A 22,140-nucleotide genomic window follows, 5' to 3' on the forward strand; every position below is an offset into this window, starting at 1 on the left:
TCATGAGGATCACACGAGTGGATGCAGGAAGATAGCCCAGCACGGTTTCTGACATACAGCAGAGCTCAGGAGAGGCCAGCCATTAACGACTTCCGTGACTATAACATTTTTCGGAAGCAGATGGATCTAAATCTAAGACTATCTCAACAGTACCCTTTGGCAAATTCCCTACCATCTTCAAATGGGTCCCTCATCTGCAAAAGAGGCCAACACCCCTCACCTTGGCAGGGAAGCCCTGAGACAAGGAGTATGCAAATATTCATTCTTCCTCCTCTTCCCTCCCCCAGGTGGCCTTCCACAAAGCTCCCCAACTGGAGCAGAAGTCTTGGACTCTAGAATTCTAGCCAAAGAAAATAAGCTGGAACCCAAAATACTCCCACCCTCCCTACTCATCAAATTTGCAAACACAATTGCCTAAAACCTGATGCCGGAGGCCTCTCAGCAGAGCCAGACCAGACCGTGTCCTTCCTGCAACCCCGACACCTACTAGGCCAGCAGCCTGCCCAGCCTGTGCTCTGAGGGTTCCGGAATCTTTCCAGAAACGGGAGCCAGGCAGGGGCCTGACAGCGCTGGCAGAACCTCATATGCAAATCACCAATCACTTTGCCCAAACATCACCCAGGACAAAACAAAGGGACCACCTAAAGGCGATGCCAGTGATGGAGAGATAAGGCCTGATGCCATCTGCTCTGGCAGGCGAGCTGTCTCCAGAGACAGGCCACCCAGCAGCTCAACGCAGACTCCGCCAGCAGCTCCTCAGTGCCGAGCTCTGGGCTCAAGTGTGTGTGTTTTGATTCATTTAAAAAACAACAACAGAAAAAGCCTAAATTATTGACTACATTGAGAAAGGAAGTAGGAATCTGCCTGAGTTAGTCAAAGTCCTGAAGCAGTAATTATTTTTCAAGGAATAACATCGGCTGCTTTCAGATACACAAAATAAAGAGACTCAGACTCCTCAGACTGGACCAGGAGGCAAGCTATGCCCAGGGGAAGAACTGCCCAGAAGGGAGCCCTATTTTAACAAGCAGGTAAGAAACCAACTAAATGGACAGATAAAATCCATTTGCCATTAAGGCACATCAACTCTTGAGTCCTACAACAGCTCATCATCAGTAGGCTAAACATAAGCCCAATGAAGTGTTGCTTAGATTATCTGCTTGGCTAGATTTTTTGACCAGTAGACGTGGCAAAGGTGAACCAGAATCTAGTCCATAAGGGCTCGATCAGCCTTTCCAGGAACAGGGCTGTACTCAAGCATCACGGTTGAGAGAACTGTCTGCGTCAGACAGCCCTGGGCTCAGTGTGGCTCACTTCACAGCTGTCCCCCCCCCCCCGGGAAAGCCTCGGTTTCCTTATCTGTAAAGTAAGGATGACGGTACAGGTCCCCAAAGATTCAGCAAGAGAGCGTGGGAGGCCCTCAGCGCTGGCCTGGCTCATCAGAGGACACTGAAGTGCATGGCAGACAGGTGCTGTCCTGTCGCTTTGCTGGAACTACCGTGTGAATCTGAGGTCAGATTATGCTGACCAGTCCCCGGGCTGATACGCCCTGTAGGTCCCCTTGACCAAAGCTCTGTCCTTCTCAGCTCCTGGCCCTGGAACCCATCAGGCCCCAGAGAGCTTCTGTCGCCACACTGCACTGCATCTTCTGAAGGAAACTCTACAGCAACCGTACACCCAAGATTTTGGAGACTGCTGAAAATCTGGGGGGCGCTTTCATCAGTCTCATAAGCCCCCAACACCTTCTAATCTAAGAAGCCAAATCTAAATGAATACAGTTTTATAGAAAGATTTTCTTTTGGTAACAACCTTGAAAAAGTGTCATTCAACACTCAGATTTCAGTTCAAATATTGTGACTTACTGGGAACACTGAGCCTGTTAACAGCTTACAAGAGTAACACATTTTTGCCCTTGGAAATTTCAGAATTCAGATCAGAAAGGCCTTTGCTTGTGCTGTTACCTCTGCCTGGAATGATCTATCCCCAGTCTCTTTGTCACGTGACTGGCTCCATCTATCTTTTAGGCTTCAGTGCAATGTCACCACTTAAAAAAAGCCTCAACCTAAGACAGCACCCCAGCCATGCCCTATCCCATCACCTGGCTCTGTATCACCCTTCACTATTATCTTCAAAGCACCTACAGAAGCTGGAATGCTCACATTTGCTTGTTTGTATGTTTGTTTGCCTCTTTCTTCTAAGGAATCAGGATTGGTTTCAAATATGTGCCCTGGAAGCACATGGCTTGAGGTCCCCTTTCCAGCTCTGCGATCTCATGCAAGTTCCCTAACCTCTCTGTGCTTCAGGTCCTCTCTCTCCGTAGGACAGGGACAGGATCGCCGTAAGCACACGTGGGGCACAGCTGACATGCTGCCAGACACACATTCTGTGCTCGGCAGTGCTGAGCTATTATTCCAGAATTTAGGTTCCTGAAAACACAGGTCACTGCCTGTCACGTTCATCACTGCATCCCCAGCACCTAAACTAATGCCAGGCACAAAGTGGGCATTTGTTAAAGAAACAAAGGAAGGCACAATAGGGAAAAATGCTCCGACCTCATAGGACAGCTCGGGGAATTAACTCACAGGGCTCAGCCCAGGCTGGTGCACGATGCTGGGAGACCTTATCCTGACCTCTGCTCTGTCCTTCCAATGGCTTCTCTGTGTGGTCCCTACTTTAATGATGTCCTAAGGGGCAGCTCCTTAGCCGACCCCGGCCTGAGCCACATAGGTTGACCTTCCCTGTGGTAGGGACAGGAGCTCCTACTCTCTGTTCTATCAGTTGCCTGTGTCCTGAGATGGGAGGATGTAAAAGTGTTTTGCAGACTTTCCAGAGAAACACAAACGTGAGGAATTATCTTCGCAGGGAGCAGATAAACTATGCTTTCTAGGTTTCTCAGAATTGGTAACCAAGATTTTAAAATCCAAAATAACTATATGATCCAGTGATAGGGTTTGGCTGTGTCCCCACCCAAATCTCATCTTGAATTGTAGCTCCCATAATCCCCGTGTGTCGTGGGAGGGAACCAGTGGGAGGTAATTGAATCATGGGGGCAGGTTTTGCCCGTACTGTTCTCGTGACAGTGAATGAGTCTCAAGAGATCTCATGGTTTTATAAAGAGCAAGAGATCTTACGGTTTTATAAACGGCAGTTCCCCTGCACACACATGCTCTTGCCTGCCGCCATGCAGGGCGTGCCTTTGTTCCTCCTTCACCTTCTGCCATGAATGTGAGGCCTCCCCAGCCATGTGAAACTGTGAGTCCATTAAACCTCTTTTTCTTTCTAAATTACCCAGTTTCTGATATGTCTTTATAGCAGCTTGAGAATGGACTAATACCTCCAGCAATTCCACTTCTGGGTATATGTCCCCCAAAACTGAAAAAAAGATCTCAAAGAGATATCTGTATGCACATGTCCACAGCAGCATTATTCACAATAGCCCAAAGTGCCCAAAGTGTCCACCAATGGACAAATGGATACGCAAAATGTGGGGCACACATACAACAGAATATGATTCAGCCTTAAAAAGGAAGGAAATGCTGACACCTGCTACAACAGGGACGAACCCTGAGGACATGATGCTAACTTATACCAGCCAGACACTGGCAAAGAACAAATCAATGCAAATTAATACAGTTTTATAATAATAATATAGTGTATGATTGCACTTGTATGAGATACTTAGAGTAATCAAAATCACAGAGACAGAAAATAGAAGGATGACTGCCTGAAGCTAGAATGAGGAGTTGTTTAATGGGACAGAGTTTCAGTTCTGCAAGTTTTAAAGTTCTAGGGATACAGTGGCTCAAGCCTGTAATTCTAGCACTTTGGGAGGCTGAGGCAGGCAGATCACTTGAAGTCAGGAGTTCGAGACCAGACTGGCCAACATGGAAAAACCCATCTCTACTAAAAATACAAAAATTAGCCCAGTGTGGTGGCGGGCACCTGTAATCCCAGCCATTCGGGAGGCTGGGGCATGAGAACTGCTTGAACCCAGGAGGTAAAGAAAGGTTGCAGGGAGCCAAGGTCGCACCACTACACTCTAGCCTGGATGACAGAGCAAGACTCTGTCTAAACACAAATAAAAATAAATAAATGAATAAAGTTCTGAAGATGGATGATAGTGATGGCTGCACAGCAATTCGAATGTACTTAATATTACTGAACTGTACATTTAAAAGTAGTTAAGATGGTAAATTGCATGTTATGTGTATGTTTCCACAACAACAAAAATAATTAGGGAAAACATTCCATGGTAGTTAGTGGATAGGGTGTGTGATGCTTGGCCCGGCACTGACGCAGGAAGCACCACATCATTGGCCCTTGTCAGTCAGTGTCCTGTCTCCACCACCACTTAACAAGGCTGGAGCACTGTCTCCATTTCACAGATGGGGAAATGGAGGTGAAGCGTCTTGTGCTAAGGGTCAATCACCAGGAAAGGGCACCCATGGGGCTTGCGGTTCACTCTCCCTGGCTCTGGAATGGGGCCTTCACCTGAGGAGGATGGACGATCACATCCCCACTGCAGGAAGATACAACCTTAGTGCCAGCAAGCCACTCCCCTGGGGAACACAAGGAGCTGACATTTCAGCCACAGGGAAGGTTGGCAAGGGCAGCTTCGATCAGGCTGAGGGAGACTAGTGTGGCCCAGCCCATCCGTGAATGAGCAGATGACTCCTGGGGCTAACTTCCAGCTGTTCTCAGCTCAGAGAACCAGTCAAATAACCAAGGCCATGGTGCTGGTGTCACAGCCACTGCATCTGTTGCAGCTCTGACTGCCCTGGGTGCATTTTTCCCCATTTTCAAGAGGGTGAAAAACAGGATCCGCTACCATAACTCTTAGCTGCCCCACCATGCCACCCTGAATGAGTGACTTCCCCTTTTCTCTGTCCCTCAGGTTCCCCAGCTGTAAAATGAAGGCTTGGACTTGATAAACCTCAAGATAGTACATTCACCTCCCACCCTCCTGGAGCACCTTCGCATGCCCAGCATCCTGCAACATAGAGAGGAATGGGATGGAGCTCTGGCCAGGGCATGGGAGAAGCCTGGACCTCAGCACACGAGTGGTGCAGGAAGAACATGGGCTTCCTTCCCGGTCAGGCAGAGCTGGGTGTGGCTCCCGGTCCCTCCACTCTGGCCTCGGTATACCCATCTGAAAAATAAGGCTAATGGTGCCTCTCATGTTATCATGAGATACTGAGGCATTACATGAGATATTGGCTGGGAAGCTCTCAGCACAGCACCTGGCAGGTGGAAGCCCTCACCAACATCATTAAAACCTACACAAGCAGCAAGGGGAGCTCTCAGGGCTGGAAGAGGCAAGGCCCAGAGTCTGGCGCCACTTCCCCAATCACTGCTGAGTGACCTCAGGCAAGTCACTTCCCAGTGCTGTCTCTCTTCTTCTTCTTCTTTTTTTTTTTTTTTTTTGAGACAGAGTTTCACTCTTGTTGCCCAGGCTGGAGTGCAATGACGTGGTCTCAGCTCACTGCAACCTCTGCCTCCCAGGTTCAAGCAATTCTCCTACCTCAGCCCCCAAGTAGCTGGGATTATAGGCACTTACCACCATGCCTGGCTAATTTTTGTATTTTTAGTAGAGACAGGGTTTCTCCATGTTGGCCAGGCTGGCCTCGAGCTCCTGATCTCAGGTGATCTGCCTGCCTCGGCCTCCCAAAGTGCTAGGATTACAGGCATGAGCCACTGCACCTGGCCCTTTCTTCTTCTTAAACACTGAGGTCAGGGTGACCTCTAGGGACAGCCTGACACAACCAGGATGATGAGAAAATACACACCTTGGCGGTGGTATGGAAAGCCTTGATGATCTACTAGCCAATGCTTCCAGCCCCTCTCCCATCCTTTCCCTTCCTTCCAAAGACAGTGCAAGATTCCTCGCCTTGGGATGGATGGGGGAATATTCATGAAATCAGAGATTCAAGAGGAAAAGTGGAGTTGTTTTGAGGTAAGGAGGTAGAATAGAGGAGTGAGATGCGGACACCTGTGCAACACATGGGTAGAGGTTCAGGTGAGAACACCTCAGCCACCTCTGGCTGGTCCAGGAGTGCGCCTCTCCTCCTTCAAGGAGACCACAAGCTCACCATATGCTCAGGCTTTCTGCCCCACCCTCCAGAGCCCAGCACAGCATGGCACCCACCCGAGCTTGGGGCTAACGAGTCCAGGACTTAGATTTCCTGAAGTTCTGACCCAGCCCTCAGCTGAGAGAGCCCAGCCTGTTCTCCTGAGAGCCTGTTCTTGGACATGGCTGAGCTGCACCCCCTGGCCCGCCCCTGCAATCCTGAGTGGGGATGGAGATACTTCAATTCTGGGCCAGTAAACCACAGAGAAGGCTGGTTTCAGTTTCCCAAGCGGAGCCAAGAACATCAAGCTTTTGCTTCCGTTCTCTCCCCTCACAGGGTCCCAAGCCAGCCCAGCATCACACCATTTTCCCCACACACGCCCCACCGTTCTGGCCAGCTCTTTGGGGCTGAAACAGGCGGTGTCTCTGTCCTGCTTTCATGGGAAGTGACTGGTTCCTGATTCTCTGGCCAGCACTCAAGTCAGCTTCTGTCAGGGAGCAGCAGCTGAGGGTGCGGACCAAGCTGAGACCACTGCCTTCTCTCCCCTTGCCCGCAATGTTTGCGCAATGATCTACTTAAACCAATGGAAAGAAAAAGGAAAAAGAGAAGATGGGATGAGGAAGGGGAAGGAAAGCCACATCCTCTACTTGCCTGGACATCAAACTCTTGCAGGAGGCCGGTGATGGTCTGTGGAAAGACAAAAAAGATTGTCAATTTCATCTGTTTTCTCTGTAAGAGAAATAATGTTGGGACATATGGGCCTTTCTATGACCTAAATCTGTACCTACGCTCCCTCCTTTGTGGGGTCTCCCTAATTCCTCACAAAGGCAGGCTTTCCTTTTCTTTTCTTTTTTTTTTTTTTTTTTTGAGACGGAGTCTTGCTCTGTCGCCCAGGTTGGAGTACTGCAAGCTCCACCTCCCGGGTTCACGCCATTCTCCTGCCTCAGCCTCCTGAGTAGCTGGGACTACAGGCACCCGCCACCACGCCCAGTTAATTTTTTTTTTTTTTTTTGTATTTTTAGTAGAGATGGGGTTTCACCATGTTAGCTAGGATGGTCTCAATTTCCTGACCTCATGATCCACCTGCCTCGGCCTCCCAAAATACTGGGATTACAGGTGTGAGCCACCACGCCCAGCCTAGACTTTCCTTTTCATCTCAAAATAGAAGTCCAGCAGAAAAGCAGACACATTAACTGAACTCCTTTCTGACAATAGCCTTGATAGATAAAAATCTGAAGGTCTAAGCTGATCACAAGCTTGAGAGATACAGAAATTTGATATCTGACTATTAACTAGTCTCCCTGGCTCCACCCACGTTCTATACTTTTAAAACTCAAACCTGACCACATCATGGTCCTCCTTACATTTTTTCCATGGCTGCTGTCATCTGGACCTGGATTAAATTTCAATCTCTTGTGAGTAGAAGAGGCAGTGGAGACCTCTAAGCATTTCCCTCAATCTAAAAATTCTGAGTTTCAGGCTGGGTGCTGTGGCTCATGCCTGTAATATCAGCACTTTGGGAGGCTGAGGCAGGTGGATCACCTGAGGTCGGGAGTTCGAGACCAGCTTGACCAACATGGAGAAACCCCGTCTCTACTAAAAATGCAAAATTAGCCAGGCATGGTGGCGCATGCCTGTAATCCCAGCTATCGGAAGGCTAAGGCAGGAGAATTCCTTGAACCCGGGAGACAGAGGTTGCAGTGAGCCTAGATCACACCACTGCACTCCAGCCACTCCAGCCTGGGCAACAAGAGTGAAACTCCGTCTCAAAAAAAAAAAAAAAAAAAGAAATCTGAGTTTCAGCCCAAATTCTATCTTTTACCAGAGTTGTCCATGGCAGGACAGGCCCAGGAAGACAGAGAAAAGTCCCATGTCCCCTCTGGCCTGGTGAAAGTGTGACTCGGAGGACCAACTAGAGTCTTGGCTGGCCAACATTTCTAAGAGATGCTGCTGGCATGTCTTCCTCCGGACCCAGAGACGGAGTCCCAACACTCTGTGAAAACTGAGCCCCAGCCTCACCCACCACAAACCCCCAGAAAAGAAGACAGCTCAGCAGAGCAAAATGCAAAAGTGATGAGGGCAACAGCATGATGGAATGGAGCCCCCATTAGATGGCAGGGATTGGAAGACTAGATGACAACACAGGCCCTCATGCTGGGGATTCAAATAGCTCCACATCCCCTGGGCTGTGAGCAAGAAACATCAGGGACTTTGGGTGAATTCAAGTGGAAGCAAACGTGGCTGGCACCTATACCATTGCCCTGTGTGTGTATATGTGCACGTGAGTGTGTACTGGTGGGAAAGAATGGGGAAAGCCATTCTGTACAACAAACACCAACCTTCAAAATGTCAGCAGAGTACGGTGGCAATCTAGATTGAGGACAGACACAAGGAAGAACTTCCCAATAGTCAAGCCTAATTCTAATCACTTTGCTGAGTCAATCTAAGGAATTGAAAGAAATTTATTTCCGTCTAAACCTTGAAAGAAAGGGTAAATATTCACTGAGAGATGCACTGGCATGTAACCCTGAACGGACAAGCTCTTAGAGATGTGTTTCATATATAAAATGTTCTAAGGATTCCAGTAGGCTGCCTGAAATAAATAAAAAATGTTGTTTTAACTGCATTTACCCTTGGACCCAGTGATGCCATTTCTGAGAACTCTTTTCTAGGGCTCTACCTGCACATGTATATAATGACACACATGAAAGATACAAGGGTGCAAATTTCTTGCAGCGCTGTCTGTAATAGCAAAAGCCCGGAAAGACACATGTGTTCATACACTGGGCACTGGGCAAATACATGTGGTGGAATACTATGTACCTAAAAAGAGAAAAGCAAGTGGATTATGGACTGATGTTGAAAAGATCTCCCAGAAATGTCAAGTGAATAAAGCAAAGTGTGGGATACCATTTTCACAGGGTTTTTTAAAAGGGAGAAATAAGAATATGGTGATATGTGTTTGTTCTACCTAGAAGTTTCTGTTTGATTGTTTCAGAAGACTATGTCACAGATCCAGAGTTAAGAGGACATGGATTTAGAACCTGCACAGTATACAGCAGGGGTTCGTACACTGCAATCTGCCTCACCACATTTTAAATTTTTATTGGAACACAGCAAGTACATTCACTTATAGACTGTCTATGGCTGCTTTCTTGCTATAATGGCAAAGTTGAGCAGTTGCAACAGAGATCATGTGGCCTTCAGTGCCTAAGATATTTTTACTATTTGACCCTTTGCAGAAAAGGTTTGCAGACCCTAGTGTGGAATGATAAGCAAGTATTCTGTAGCCTCCCCAGGCTTGGTTTCTAACTCTAGTTATACCAGCTATCTGAATGAACTTGGCCAATCCCCTTCCTGTCTAGGACCAGTTTGTTTTTATTTTTAAATCTGCAAAAGGGGAAAAGAGATGGTTGCCTCACACATTTGTAAAGAAAAGTCTATGAAATTATGAACCTAAAACAGAGCAGCCACATGTAGAGTCATAAGGAAATTAAATGAACAGTCTATTCACCAACGTCAGCTGGCCTGGGTTTGATTCCATGTCCCACACTTTGTAACTATGCAAAGAAGACAAATTAACCTCCCTAAGACTCAACTTCCTCCTCTACAAAATGAGTACAATCACAGAATCTGGGACTTGCATGAACCGAAGTTGAAATACGGTTGGTGGAGAAGCAGGCCTGCAGGATGTGGTTAGTGCATGGTAATTATCATTTTTAAAAGCATTTAGTTGGCTTTAGACTAACTTCACTTTTGGACCAAAGTTTCCACATTTTTAAAAAGACATATCATCAGAGGCAGTTATGAGGCTAAGTGAGAATTGGGACGTGAACATGTTTTGAAGCTACAATGTCAACTGTGCAAATGCAAAGGTTCATTCGTCTTCAGAACAATCAGCCCAGGATGGGCCCTGCCAGCTCAGCCTATAGGACAGGGGCTTCTGTTTCCAATAGGAAGGGCTCTGTTGACAGGAGAGGTTTGCCCAAAAAGATAATAATAGCAAGTGAAAAAGTGACTATGCATTGCCCGTCTCCTCTATGACAAAGTTCTAACTAGGTCACTCTATCCTCACTTGGCCCCATGAGGTTAAGTCTTAATGCCACCATTTTACAGATGAAGAACTAGAATATGAAGATACTGAGAGGTTAGCAAGTGGACACCAAGCTGCAAAGTGTCACAGCTGGGATTTAAGTCCAGACAGTGTGGCCCCAGAATATGTAGCTTTAATGAGAGCTGAGGCAGGCAGTCCCTGTGGGCAACTGGGCCCCATGTTGCATGTTCTATAACCACAGAATGTTAGAGATGGGAAAGCTGAGAGAACCTCTGGTTCGATGTTTTCACTTTACAAATGAGAGCAGAAAGGCCCAGAGAAGTGGGCAAGGGGCCCAGCCCCCAATCCTATGGGACTTGAACCAGAGCCTCTCACAACTTTGCATTTCGAGGAAGCAGTGGACACGTGTTATGTGTGTATGCATGTGTGTCTGTATGCTGTGTACGTGTGTGCATGTCTGTATGCCGTGTGTATGCTGTGTACATGTGTATTTGTGAAGTATTTGCATGCCCGTAAGTGCAAGTGTGAGCTCCAGTGTGCTTGTGTGTGTCTATGTGCACATGTGCCTGTGATGGGGTAGCCAGGAAGATCTCCACTTACCTCCCCTTTCTCCACCAAAGGCTTCACCTCAGCGAGGTCTACGTCCTGCATCTCCCGAGACATGTCCCTGGTGTCACCTGCCTGCAAGGAGACAAAGGCCAAAAGGTCAACACTTCCTGCTGAGAGGTTTCCTGAAGGAAGCAAATCCAAGACCAATGGTGAGAAGGCCAGGCCTGCACACTGCCCAGCAGCTTCACCTCCCTCGTGATGCACGGCAGGGGATGAGGAGGCCCCTTGTACACACAGCCCATGGACCCAACCCAGTCTTCCCATTGGGGCCGGCACAGTGGATTTCCTGGGAGAGGACACTGAGGCTCACAGACACTACCCTCCCAATGAAATGGATTGATCAGGCTCACAAACAGGTCCCCATACCAAGTTCAGGCCCACCCACCATACCCAGGATACAGCTCACTGCATTCTAGAAGGGGACCTGCACTGCTGATCCCAAAGTCAGGCAGCCCCAGTGTGACAATGAAACGGGAACACAAGCTCACACGATGCTTACCATGTCTAGGCATAGTACAAGCTTCAGCCTCACAGTTAGCCCTAGCAGAAGGCTGGTGATGCAGATGCACAGACACACAGGCACACGCGTGCATGCGCGCACACACACACATACACACCCCATGGTGCAGGACTCTCAGCTACCTGCTAAAAGGGAAGGGGACAGAGGAAAACCTTAAGCCAAGGAGTTTGGTGGGCACTTGAACGCACAGTACAATTGTGTAAGAAAAAGGACCTCCAAGGCAGAAAGCACTTCCTGGACCAAAGCAGGGGATGGGCCAGAGGGGTTACCTGTGCTCTAACACAGGGCAGGTGCAGAAGTGTGGGCTGCAATACCAGACTGAAGCACAGCCCAGGAAGACTCAGAATGCTGCCACTGACTCCCTGGGGTGCAAGGCTTGAGCAGGTGGTGATATCTATTAAGCATACTTCCAAGAGCTGAATCTAGAAGCCAGAAGTATAAGCATGTACTCTTCTAGATCAGTAGTCAAGTTAGAAAAACTAAATGCCCACCAATCCCTGGGGTGAAGCATAAAAAATGCAGAATAAGGTCAAGTATTACAGACAGCAGCAGAGGACCGGGGGAGAAGGAGTAAGTGACAAGAAGGAAGAGCCCAGGCCACCCACCCAGGTCACAGATCCAGACTTTCTGAATGGAAAATGCCTGACCAAAGCCCTCACACAGCCAGCTGCAGAGTGGGAACCTGGGCCCCGCGCTGCCCAAGGCCCCTTGGATGCAATGGTAGACAGAATGCAAGCCTCTGAAATTCCTGCCTAGGGCTCCTGTGAAGACCCAGCAACTCCCAAGAACCTGGTGAAACACCTCTTAGAGGTTAGCCGGCAAGTGCAGGCCACCCCAAATCCACCCCGGATCCATCCCTTGTGCCAACACATGGCATTCCGTGGGCAGATCCCGCTCTCCACTGGGGTGCTCTGGTCTGGGGCCCCAGCATGATTTTCCCCAGTAGATAACCGGCCCCACAAGAATGCCTTTATACAGACTTTGGAGTCTATGCTCCAGAACATTCTGAAAACAAAGTCGGTTTTATATTTGTGAGCATTCCTGGGCAGCTGCCAGCTTGGAGGCAGGAGGCATGAAAGGCCCGGGTCTGTTAGCCTTGCTAATTCAGCAGGTTTGTGGTCCCAAGACCCTGGCCTGTGGGACACCTCGCCTACATGGCCTAGGGAGCCTTCCAGAAACCCAGGGCCCTGCCAATGCCACCCCTCATTCTGAGAGTGAAAGGACTTCTCATTTCACAGGAGCTTCTTAGCATACCCTGCTCAGCAAAGGACGCCAGGGTGAAGTCAGGGGGCTCTCACTGTCCCACTAGGTGGGTTCAAGCAGTCCTATCTGTGAGCTTCATCAAGCAGGTGGCTTTTTCTTTTCTCCACCTCTAGCTCCCAGCACGAGCGACTCCCCTAGACAGAGAGTCAGGCTGCAACTCCCTCTCTGAATAAATGAGCAATGTAGGTCAACAGCATGCTTTCAGTAAAATTCACTTTTAAATTGTTGCTAAACCCCAAGAGTGCAATGTCTGGAAAAAAAAAATTCTACATTTAAAAGGACTCGAGAAATGCTGTGGTTCAGCCCAGTTTGGTCAGTTCTCTTTGGCTTCCAGAAACCGTGATCACATTAGGATACGGTGTCAGCCTCCACCAGCTCTCTCCTCCAGAACAGAAGAGACAGAAATGTCCACCTTCCCTGTTTCCTCTGTCTGGTGAAACCTCTTTATCCTATCCAGCACCTTTTTCCTTCCTACAGCTTAGCTTCCCAGACCACACGAGGCAATAGGTTAAAAAATCACTGTGTCTCCTAGAAATATCAAGTTCCTGAGCATCTGTTTTTGGGAGCTGGTGGGGCCTTCTCTGACCCAGACCCCTCAGTGCTAAAGGCCTTTGGGAAGTCTAGAGATAAAACTGCTGAGGATGATCACAGGGTGTATCTAAACTCGGGGGGATTTTATCTCCCAGGGGACATCTGACAATGTCTGGTGACATTATTTATTGTCCCCCAAATGCTTCCATTGATTTTGAACCATTTAGGAAGTGTCCTAGACTCTGAAGTCTGCCAGGAGACTGGATAAAGCTTTGCACTAGTCTGGGGGGACTCTGGGGGCTGCAGGCCTTGGGGTAGCCTGCATGTTGGTCGCGTCCTGCAATACTAACGCCGCATGAACCAAGGACTGCAGAAGGTGCTTTCTGCAGGTTGACTCAGCCAGCTAGCTGCTGGTGGTCCACCATCTGGCCAGCCTGCAGGGCAGGAGGAGAGCGGTTCCCTCACCTCAGTTCTCCCAAGTTGGGCCCATCAAGCAGCCCTTACCTTGTCCCTGATGCCTCAACCCAAAACTTTTCAAACTTTTTTTGCAGGAGCTTTTACCCAAAGGAAATCATGTAAGGAAGTTCAACATATAAAAATGTTAAAAAATAAAAATTTTAAAATTTAAAAAGCCAAGGTGCTTCGGCTGAAGCCAGGGAAGGACCTGAACCCCACTCTACCCTGGGACTTGGCTCCCTACAATCTGCCCACTCCCAGCCCCCACGCCACCAGGCTGGCCCTCAAAGAACATCTGAGTTCTCGGAAGCAGGTTGCAAAACTCAGGATTTATTCAGAGGTTTCTTCCCATACTAGGTTCTATGTGCCCAACACAGAGCTCAGAACAAAAATAACACCAGTTATGGCGATGAGACTGGCTATGGGACTCATCTGGGGATCATGAGCAAACAGACCCAGTTCCTGCCCCCACGGAGCTCACAGTCCCGAGGGGACAGACGCTCCCTCGGGCTCACTCATCAGGCTGCATCTGGGCTGTGTCCACTGTCCTGTCTGTCCCCCTGGAGGGCAGAGCGGATGCTGTCTGGACAGCATCCAGGACAGCATCTGTGCCTCCTGGACAGAGATCCTCAGCTCAGCACTGCTGACATTTGGGCCCCGCAAGCAGCCTCTGCCTTAGGGGCTGCCCTGAACATGGGAGGAGGCTCAGCAGCATCCCTGGCCTCTGCCCACCACACATGCCCACAGCATACACCCCAAGCTGTGACCAGCAAAAGAATCTGCAAACGTTGCCAAATGTCCCCTGGTGCGACATCCACCCTCCTTTGGAACAGCTGATTTTAGTAATTCCTAGTAGGTAACAGTATCCAGAAAATGTCAGTTGGATGCATTCTTATTTAATCTAGTGCATGCGCATGCACACACACACACTCTCAAATGCACTCACACATTCTCTCACACTGACACACTCGCAAACTTTCATTCTCACACTCATTCTCACATTCACACACTTATACTCACACATACATACTACATACTTTCTCACACACTCCTTCTCACACACTCACACATTCTCACACACTGATACACTCTCACTTTCATGGACTCTCACATTCACAGTCATTTATACTCACACGCACTCACACGCACACGCGCACACCCCACCACCTTCATTCACGGAGGAGGGGGTGGGCCCAAGCAGCTGCCAGCTGTCCTGAGCTCACCCTGCTGGCTGCAGCACAGGGGCTGGAGGGGAGCCAGATCCGATGTTCACACTCTTCCTTCACTCCACTCTCCCCAAAACACTTTTTCTGGGATTCAAAGTCACCACCTGAGAATCATGGAAGGACCCAGTTCTGGCAGAAGACGCTGTCTTCTGGTGTCTGTGATCTCCTTCTGCCAGCAGGAAATGGCAGGTGATACGTGACCTGGTTTGGGGGCTCGGGCTGGTGCCTCCACTCCTGCTCCCTCCTCCCGGGCACCTGAGGCCCTCATGGCTTAGCAGGTGTGGCAGGTGGAGCCTGTCCCTGGGCTTGAGGTCCTTGCTGGACTCCAGTCCCTGCCCTCCCTCTGCCTTGCGCAAAGTCCTAATCACAGAACACTGGGACCCACTAGAAAGCATCAAAGTGGTCCTCTAGCAGGTGGGGCGGCAGGGTAGGGCCACACGCAGCATGGCGGGGGAACCAGGGCTGACTCCTAGCCCACCTGCCCCGCCTTTGGAGTGGCTTGGGACTGACAAACAGTGTCTCCATCTCCAAGGCCATCTTTGCTCCCTAAGAAGCACAGAAGAAACCCCTCCAGCAGGTCTCCTTCAGCTAAAACCCAGCTAAGCACCAAACACAGGGCTCCAGGTCACAGCACCAGCTGCCAGCCTGTATCTTCACTTCTTCCTTTCCCATCCACCTGCCTGGGAGGAATTCCTAGAAGACCAATGCCAGAGAAGTCAAAGGTAGCCAGGAGCTGGGGGAAGGCTTGCAGGTCAGACGCTGGTGTCACCATTTATTAGCTCTGTGATCTGCATAATTTATCGAATCTCTTTTTAAAAATGTATTCTTCATCTTGTTTTTTAGAGAGACAGTGTCTTGCTATGTTGCCCAGACTGGTCTCGAACTCCTGGGTTCAAGTGATCCTCCTACTCCGGCCTCCTGAGTAGCTGAGATTACAGGCATATGCCACCATGCCTGGCTGTCCAACCTCTTTGCCTCAGTTTGCTTGTCTGTCAATGGGCATGCTAACTCCAGCAAAGATCAGCAGTGGGGCTGAAACTCAAGAATGGCACGGAGAATCTGGCAAACACCTGCTTAATTCATCAGCATACTTTCCTTTCAGGGTTGCCTTGGAGATGCCAAGACATCTGTGAGGACGCGGCCTGGGTTTCAGTCCTAGAGTCCCAGCGAGGAGAGGGACACATGGAAAATGCTCAGCAAATGCCACCAAGGTTTCTGATTATCAGGCCCAATGCATCACCACTGGGGCCCTTCTCTCCACCAGCACTGTCTGTCAATGAGTAACGAGGGCCCAAGAGGGGCTACACAAATACCCTTCCGGTCCAGCAGACCCAGGAGAGTCGGCGGAGAGCTGGATCACAGGTTCCAGGCAAAGTCAAGGCCAGGATCTGCCCGAGGAAGAAAAGAACGTGACCCATGACCCTGGGGCCTGGGAGGGCAGTGGGCAGAGGCGTCTTGGGTAATCCGAGGCCACTTGAGAACTGTTCAACAGCCCCTGGGGGACTGAGGGGGACACACAGAGCCTGTGATTCCCAAAAACCTCAGTGGGGCAGCAGGAACGCTGGCCTAGGAATCAGGGCATGGGGACCCTGCTACCTTCCTATTCCGCGACTCTGAGCAAGTCACTTCCTCTCTGGGCCTTGGTTTCTCCATCTGTAAAGTAGGCACAGTGTACCTCTATGGAGATCACGCTGTCCAAAACAAACTTACACAGGCAAATGGAAACCCAGGCAGCGAGGTGCTTCACCAAGACAAAAGGGCCACAGGGTCTTACCAAGGTCCTGCCGGGCTCAGCTCTGGCCAGATTAGCCCCGCACCTTGGACGAAGGCCCCCACTTCTGCCAGCCTCAGACTCCTGTCTGTTAAGACTAGCGCCCTGCTCCAGCTCTGCCACCCATCTGTACACCCTCTTGAGCAAACTCTCCTGGGCCCCCCCACAACTCCCACAGGGTGGGGCTGAAGGGATATCCAGCAGAGAAACATCCATGATCTGTTCTAGAAGTTCCAGGTTCCACTCACCAGGAAGAGCAGCCACAGGAAGGCAACAATGTAACCCTACACAGACACACCACAGAAACAGCACCAGGAACAGTATCTGTGGCACTAACTGGGCTCTAAACCCGGTACTTCCTTTAAGCCTCACAGAAACCCTAGGAGGGAGGTGCCAGCATGTCACCATTTAACAGATGGGGAAACTGAGGCACCAAGAGGTTAAGATGTGTGCCACAAGTCAGCAAGCATCAATCTGGCACAGGTTAAAGCAACCTTAAAGGGAATGTTGACAATGATCTCACATCGCCCTAAATATATCCACAGTCCTCACCACCACCCGTGGCCCACATACAACGTTGTCAGGTGGGCTACATGTGACCGTGAGGCTTTCAGCGTGTGGAGGTCAGCTGGGACTGTCACACGCCTCTCCTCCACCCTGCACAGTCACCACTGAGCCATCATGAGTAGGCCTGAGCTTTTGGCAAAACCGGCGTCTTGAACTTTTCTCCCTTCACGACACCCAGAAGGTTCTCTGTTTTCAGCTCCCCCATAGTACCCTCCTAAGATGGCCAACTCAGTGCTTTGGAAACGCGTTCACTCAGCACACTGTGTCACTTGCTCCTCAAGGAGGTTCCCCCGGGAGAGGTTGGGTATTATACCCAGTTCACAGATGGGTAACCTGAGGCTCAAAAACAAACACAAAGGCCCACTTGACTTCCAAAGGCCACATGTCTAGATTCCTCCGTGCTGAGGGAAAGGTGACAAACTCACTGGTTTGTTGTGGGTGCAGGTGTGGCATTCACTCCCTTGGGGGAGGGCGGACAGCAGTCCCCTGGAGGCCTTCAGTGAAGCAGATAAAGAGAGAGCAGGCGGGAATTGTTGACAAGGGTAGCATCGATTGTCACCAACAGCAACTGGCCCAGATTCCACCCTCCATAACATGCCTGGTTTTAAGGCCACATGAAAGCCAGTGTTCTCTCCAGCACATTGTGCTCTTTATAGAACAGATTTTAAAAGGAGGGAAAAAAATCAACGTGTGCTGTGGCTGTTTGCTATAGCAACTTCCCCAGAAAACTGCCGAGAACGGCACCATTTCTGCCTGAACCTCAAGGAAAACCACCTTGAGATGGGCCCTGGATAGCCCCGCCTTACTGTGGATACATTCCTTTGTCATTTCTTTGCCAAAAGAGATTTTGAAGTCAAGCTACAAAGCAGTTCTTGGGCTCTCTTGGTGTTTTCTGGCCCTTTTGAAACTCAAGGCCCTGGGGAGGGTGAGGAAGTTGGCAGTCTTCACGCACTGTCTTTCTTAACTAATCAACTCAGCAAACAATATGGGTGGATTCACTGGACCTTCAAGAAAGTTCCCTAGTTTAGAGGTTAGGGAAATGTATCAGAGCAATCAAAATCAAGGAAACAGTACAAATGTCACACAGAGAACAAAACCACACTAGGAACTCCTCGAGGGCCCCTGTGCTTTGCAGTGGAGCCTGAAACCCAGAAGGCACCAGTGATGTTTGATATTCAAGGAATGAAAAAGGGATCACTAAGAAGGTGAACCCCACTGCCTCCCTCTCAAACAAGCCAAAGCCGCATTCACTCCCTGGGTGTGGGTCCAGAGGGGCTGGAGCCGAAACTGAACTGCTATGTGTTCAACTTGAGCACAGCACCAGGGAGGTCAGCGAGAGTGTCCCAAACACAACAGCAGGAAGAGGGAGGTGTCAGGAATCTCGTCAGGGCCCACCTCTTTTCTGCAATACAACCGAGGAGATCTTCCTGGAGATTCTCAGTGGAGTTTTGGCAGCACGAGTAATTTGTTTGGCAGACAGAAGACGACCGTCTGAGGGGACGAGGTGAGTAACTGGAAATCCAAAGGAGGAACACTGGTCTCCTCAGAGGATTATTCTGTGAAATCTGCGGGACAGGCATAGGCTGCGCTGGCTGGTCTGAGATAATTTGTGGAAATCGCACAAACGGAGCCAGTGTTAGCAGAGGACGAGGAAATGGATTCCTCATACAGAACCCTTTGTCCCGAGATGGGATGCCAGCCACGCTAACAGGATCCGTTCCCAGAATGGTCTTGCAGTTTCCACCCTCCGGAATGGGCCTCCGATCTTGTCTATGCGAGATGGTCCAAGTTACTTCCTTAATCAGTGGAGGTGTCCTTTCCACCACCACTAACACAACACCTACTAAGGACAGGCTCTCAGGTTTCCTGGGAGACATGCACAGGTCCCAGGAAGGACCCAACCCAGCCTCCCCTCCAGCAGGGGACAGCCAAGGAGGCCTTTCTGGAGAAAGGAGGAGAGTTCCATGATTAAAAAGGAGGAAGAAGAGGTGGTAAGCATTCCCAGCTGAGAGAGGCCATAGACCCACCTCTTAAATGGCCCTCTCACATCCATATTTGAAGAGGGTTACTGGGAATCTTCTTAGGTTCCGTGGGGGTGGGGCAGAGGGTGAAGACAGGAGAACAGGGTGGAGACTTGGGCCCCCACCCACCTCTCTTTAAACAGAACTCTATGCAGATTTAAAATGTATAGCTGCAGGAAGCCCCCCCCCCCCCGCAGATTTAAAGAAAGGAAAGATTAAACTGCTGGGGAGGGCACTCAAGGCCCCCAGACTGTTAAGGAACCTCACTTTCTACCAGCTCAGTTGCAAGAAAACCCGCTGGACTCAAAAGGTCAGACATGGAACCCAGGCAGGTAGGGGGTAGGCAGGTCTGCAAACAATGTCAGGTGGGAAAGTCAAAGATCTGGGTCAAAGAGACCTGCTTACGGCCCCAATTGTGTAATCCATTCCCATTCTGTAGTGCTGGGGCTTACGCCCCACCCGAGGGGGCCCAGGTTTCTTTTCACATGGCCCCCACCCCGAGAACACGGCTCCAGGTTGGCACCTACTCATGGCCCTCTACTTCTGCAGCCGCCTTCCTGTGGGGCCTCAGTGTCCCCAGCCCTTCTGCCTACCTGCCTGGGCCAAGTTCTCAGCCAAGACTGCTATCTAGCCTGCCTCTGTCTCCAAGTTGAAAGATAAAAAGCAAGTGGACACGCAGTACTTCCATCACACAGCCATCAAGAGAGGCAGGAAGAACAGCCTGGGGTGGATCCAGGAAACCAAACTCATTCTCAAAAGGTGGGCCCAGAGGGTGTGGGCGGCCTCCAAGGGCAATGTTGGAGTGTGGAAAGGGCTCAGGAGGCTCACCTCGGCCAGAACCCCACTCACTGGACTCTGGATAGAAGAGTCACCAGCCTGAGCCTCAATTTTCTGACCTGAGGGGTGGAAAGAATGTCTTCTACCTCAGTCAGATGACATTGAACCTCCAAGGCACTGTAGCAAACAAGAGCTATTTACTGAGCACTCACTAATTCCCAGGCACTGCCGACACAGGGTGGCCTGAAGGTACAGTGGCATGCATGGCCACACCTTCCTTTCTTCTCTCCCCTGTCATTCCAGAGCAGAAGTTCTTAACTCTGGCTGCCTGCAGGATACCCCACTCCCAACCCAGCCAAGGGAGCTTTGAAACAATAGCATATCCCCAGATGGAGACAGAATCGCAGGAGACTGGGCCTGGAAACATGCATTTCAGACAAGATTCTCATGACACTATTATGCAACTTACATAAGCTTAGCAAAAAGCAATACCTAGGTCAAGCATTTGCAGGCACTTTCACAGCCTTGGGTAGGTTTAGGACAAAGGGCCCCAGACTCGGCTTGCCAAGAAGATGCCTTGAGAATGTCTTCTGTGGGTGTTACTGACGGCAAACACCTACACGCTGTTTTCCACATGCTGAGTGCTGTTCTCAGGTTACACAGATTAATAGTTACACATTCTGATGACACCATGTCTGTTACTCTCATTTTACAGAAAAGCAAACTGAGGCATGGAGCTCCTGATTGCCTTTTCATTTGAGCCTGATTTCTTCAGGTGCCCCAACATGTTGCCATGGAAAAAAAACAAAGGCTCTGAAGTCCAACTGTCCGGGTGCAAAGTCTGGCTCTCCCATCTGAGCCATATGGCTACAGGCAAATCCTGAAATCCTGGCCTCAGTTGCCTCATCCATTCAATGGAGCAATACGGTCCAGGCAGCGTTCTTGCCAGGATGAAGGCAGATGAAGGGAGACAGTGGCTGCTCTAGAGGGAGAGAGATGCTGTGTCCCTCCCTGGCCTTCCTTCCAGGCTGAGTCAAACCTGAACCCTGCTTGAGCCTTAGATGCTGAGTCATCACGCTTTCTCTCCCAGGACAGGGCCTCTGAGTCACGTCTGGAATGGGATTCTCTGGGGTTGGGTCCCAAGGAAGAACTGCAGCTTTGGGCCATCAGAAAAACACAATGCTATCTTTCTTTCAGGTCCATGTGGAGGCAAGTTCAGGCCAGTGGGTTTCAACGTACCCCAGGGGGGCCCTCAGATCAGTTGAGATCTGTCTTCTGTCATGGGGGGGCAGCCCCATTCAGTCAAAGGCCAACTTAGGGGGCTGCAGCCTCTAAGCCCCTGCTCTTCAGGCTGGCTTTGCTAATCTCTCAAGAACACCTGATTTACACTTAAAAAAAATCATTCCACTCTGCCCGTTTGGCCTCAAAAGTTGCCTCACCAGAAATTCAGTGAAGATGCAATTTCCTTTTGCCCCTCCATAGCAGGCAGGCAAAATCCTGTCAGGAACCCTTTCCACTGCCTTCAGTCCCACCCAGGAGCCTCCCACAAAGCCGAGCTCCAGCTCAGCTCGGCCTGGGCACATCCCTCCCCATCCCTGTGCCTCATTTTCCATCTGTAAAATGGGAAGAAGTTGGACTAGGTAGGTCCTGTGTGAGTTTTTTATTCCATTCCAAATGATCAAACTTTTTTGCTCCAAAAGAACTTGTTCAGAAGAGACCCCCAAACAGACACTCCAGTGTCCCTCAAAAGCAAAACCCAACACCTCCACCCATGCACAGTCTATTACCTTGCCGGAAACTCAACCTGCTGGTTCACAGGAAATGGGGACGAAGACCCAGAGCCATCTACTTCATCCCATGTGCATATTTCAACTCCTCCCACCTGCCAGGCGCTGGGCCAGGGGCCAGGTTACAGGGCAGGGTAGGCAAATCCTCCTCCTTGCCCAGATGCAGCTTACATTCTCGTGGGAGACACGGTCCCGCAAAGCTAAGAAGTCACAGGTCAGGGGAATACCCCGTTTTCCATCCACACCGAACCCCTCTCTCTCCCTTACACCTTCCTTCATCCCCCACAATGCGCCACCCCAGCCTGGGGCTGGCTCTGCCGCCACACACACCACACAGAACCGGTCTGCGTCTCCAGCTGTGTGTCTTTCCCACCAGAAGGCAGCCCTTCCAAGACAGGCGCTGGGGTTTGCCCCCTCTGCACATTGCTTATTTCAATCACATTTGTGAAACTCAATAAGGACGCCAGAATTTCTCAACAGGAAGAGTCTAGAC

At 50.0% G+C, this 22,140-nt stretch overlaps 1 protein-coding gene across 2 annotated transcripts in view; it reads right to left on the reverse strand.

The window, feature by feature from the left end:
* NDRG1 (N-myc downstream regulated 1) overlaps nt 1-22,140 on the reverse strand; it is a 59,480-nt gene that overhangs the window by 35,688 nt on the left and 1,652 nt on the right. For both annotated transcript variants that reach the window (XM_055287321.2, XM_055287320.1), the window contains exons 2-3: nt 10,720-10,800; nt 6,717-6,752 (exon numbers count right to left, since the gene is read on the reverse strand). In XM_055287321.2, the coding sequence (XP_055143296.1) occupies nt 6,717-6,752; nt 10,720-10,782 (99 nt within the window). In that variant the 5' untranslated portion in view covers nt 10,783-10,800. The remainder of the gene's footprint in view (nt 1-6,716; nt 6,753-10,719; nt 10,801-22,140) is intronic.

This window comes from Symphalangus syndactylus, chromosome 7, assembly GCF_028878055.3.
Source record: "Symphalangus syndactylus isolate Jambi chromosome 7, NHGRI_mSymSyn1-v2.1_pri, whole genome shotgun sequence".
NCBI lineage: Eukaryota > Metazoa > Chordata > Mammalia > Primates > Hylobatidae > Symphalangus > Symphalangus syndactylus.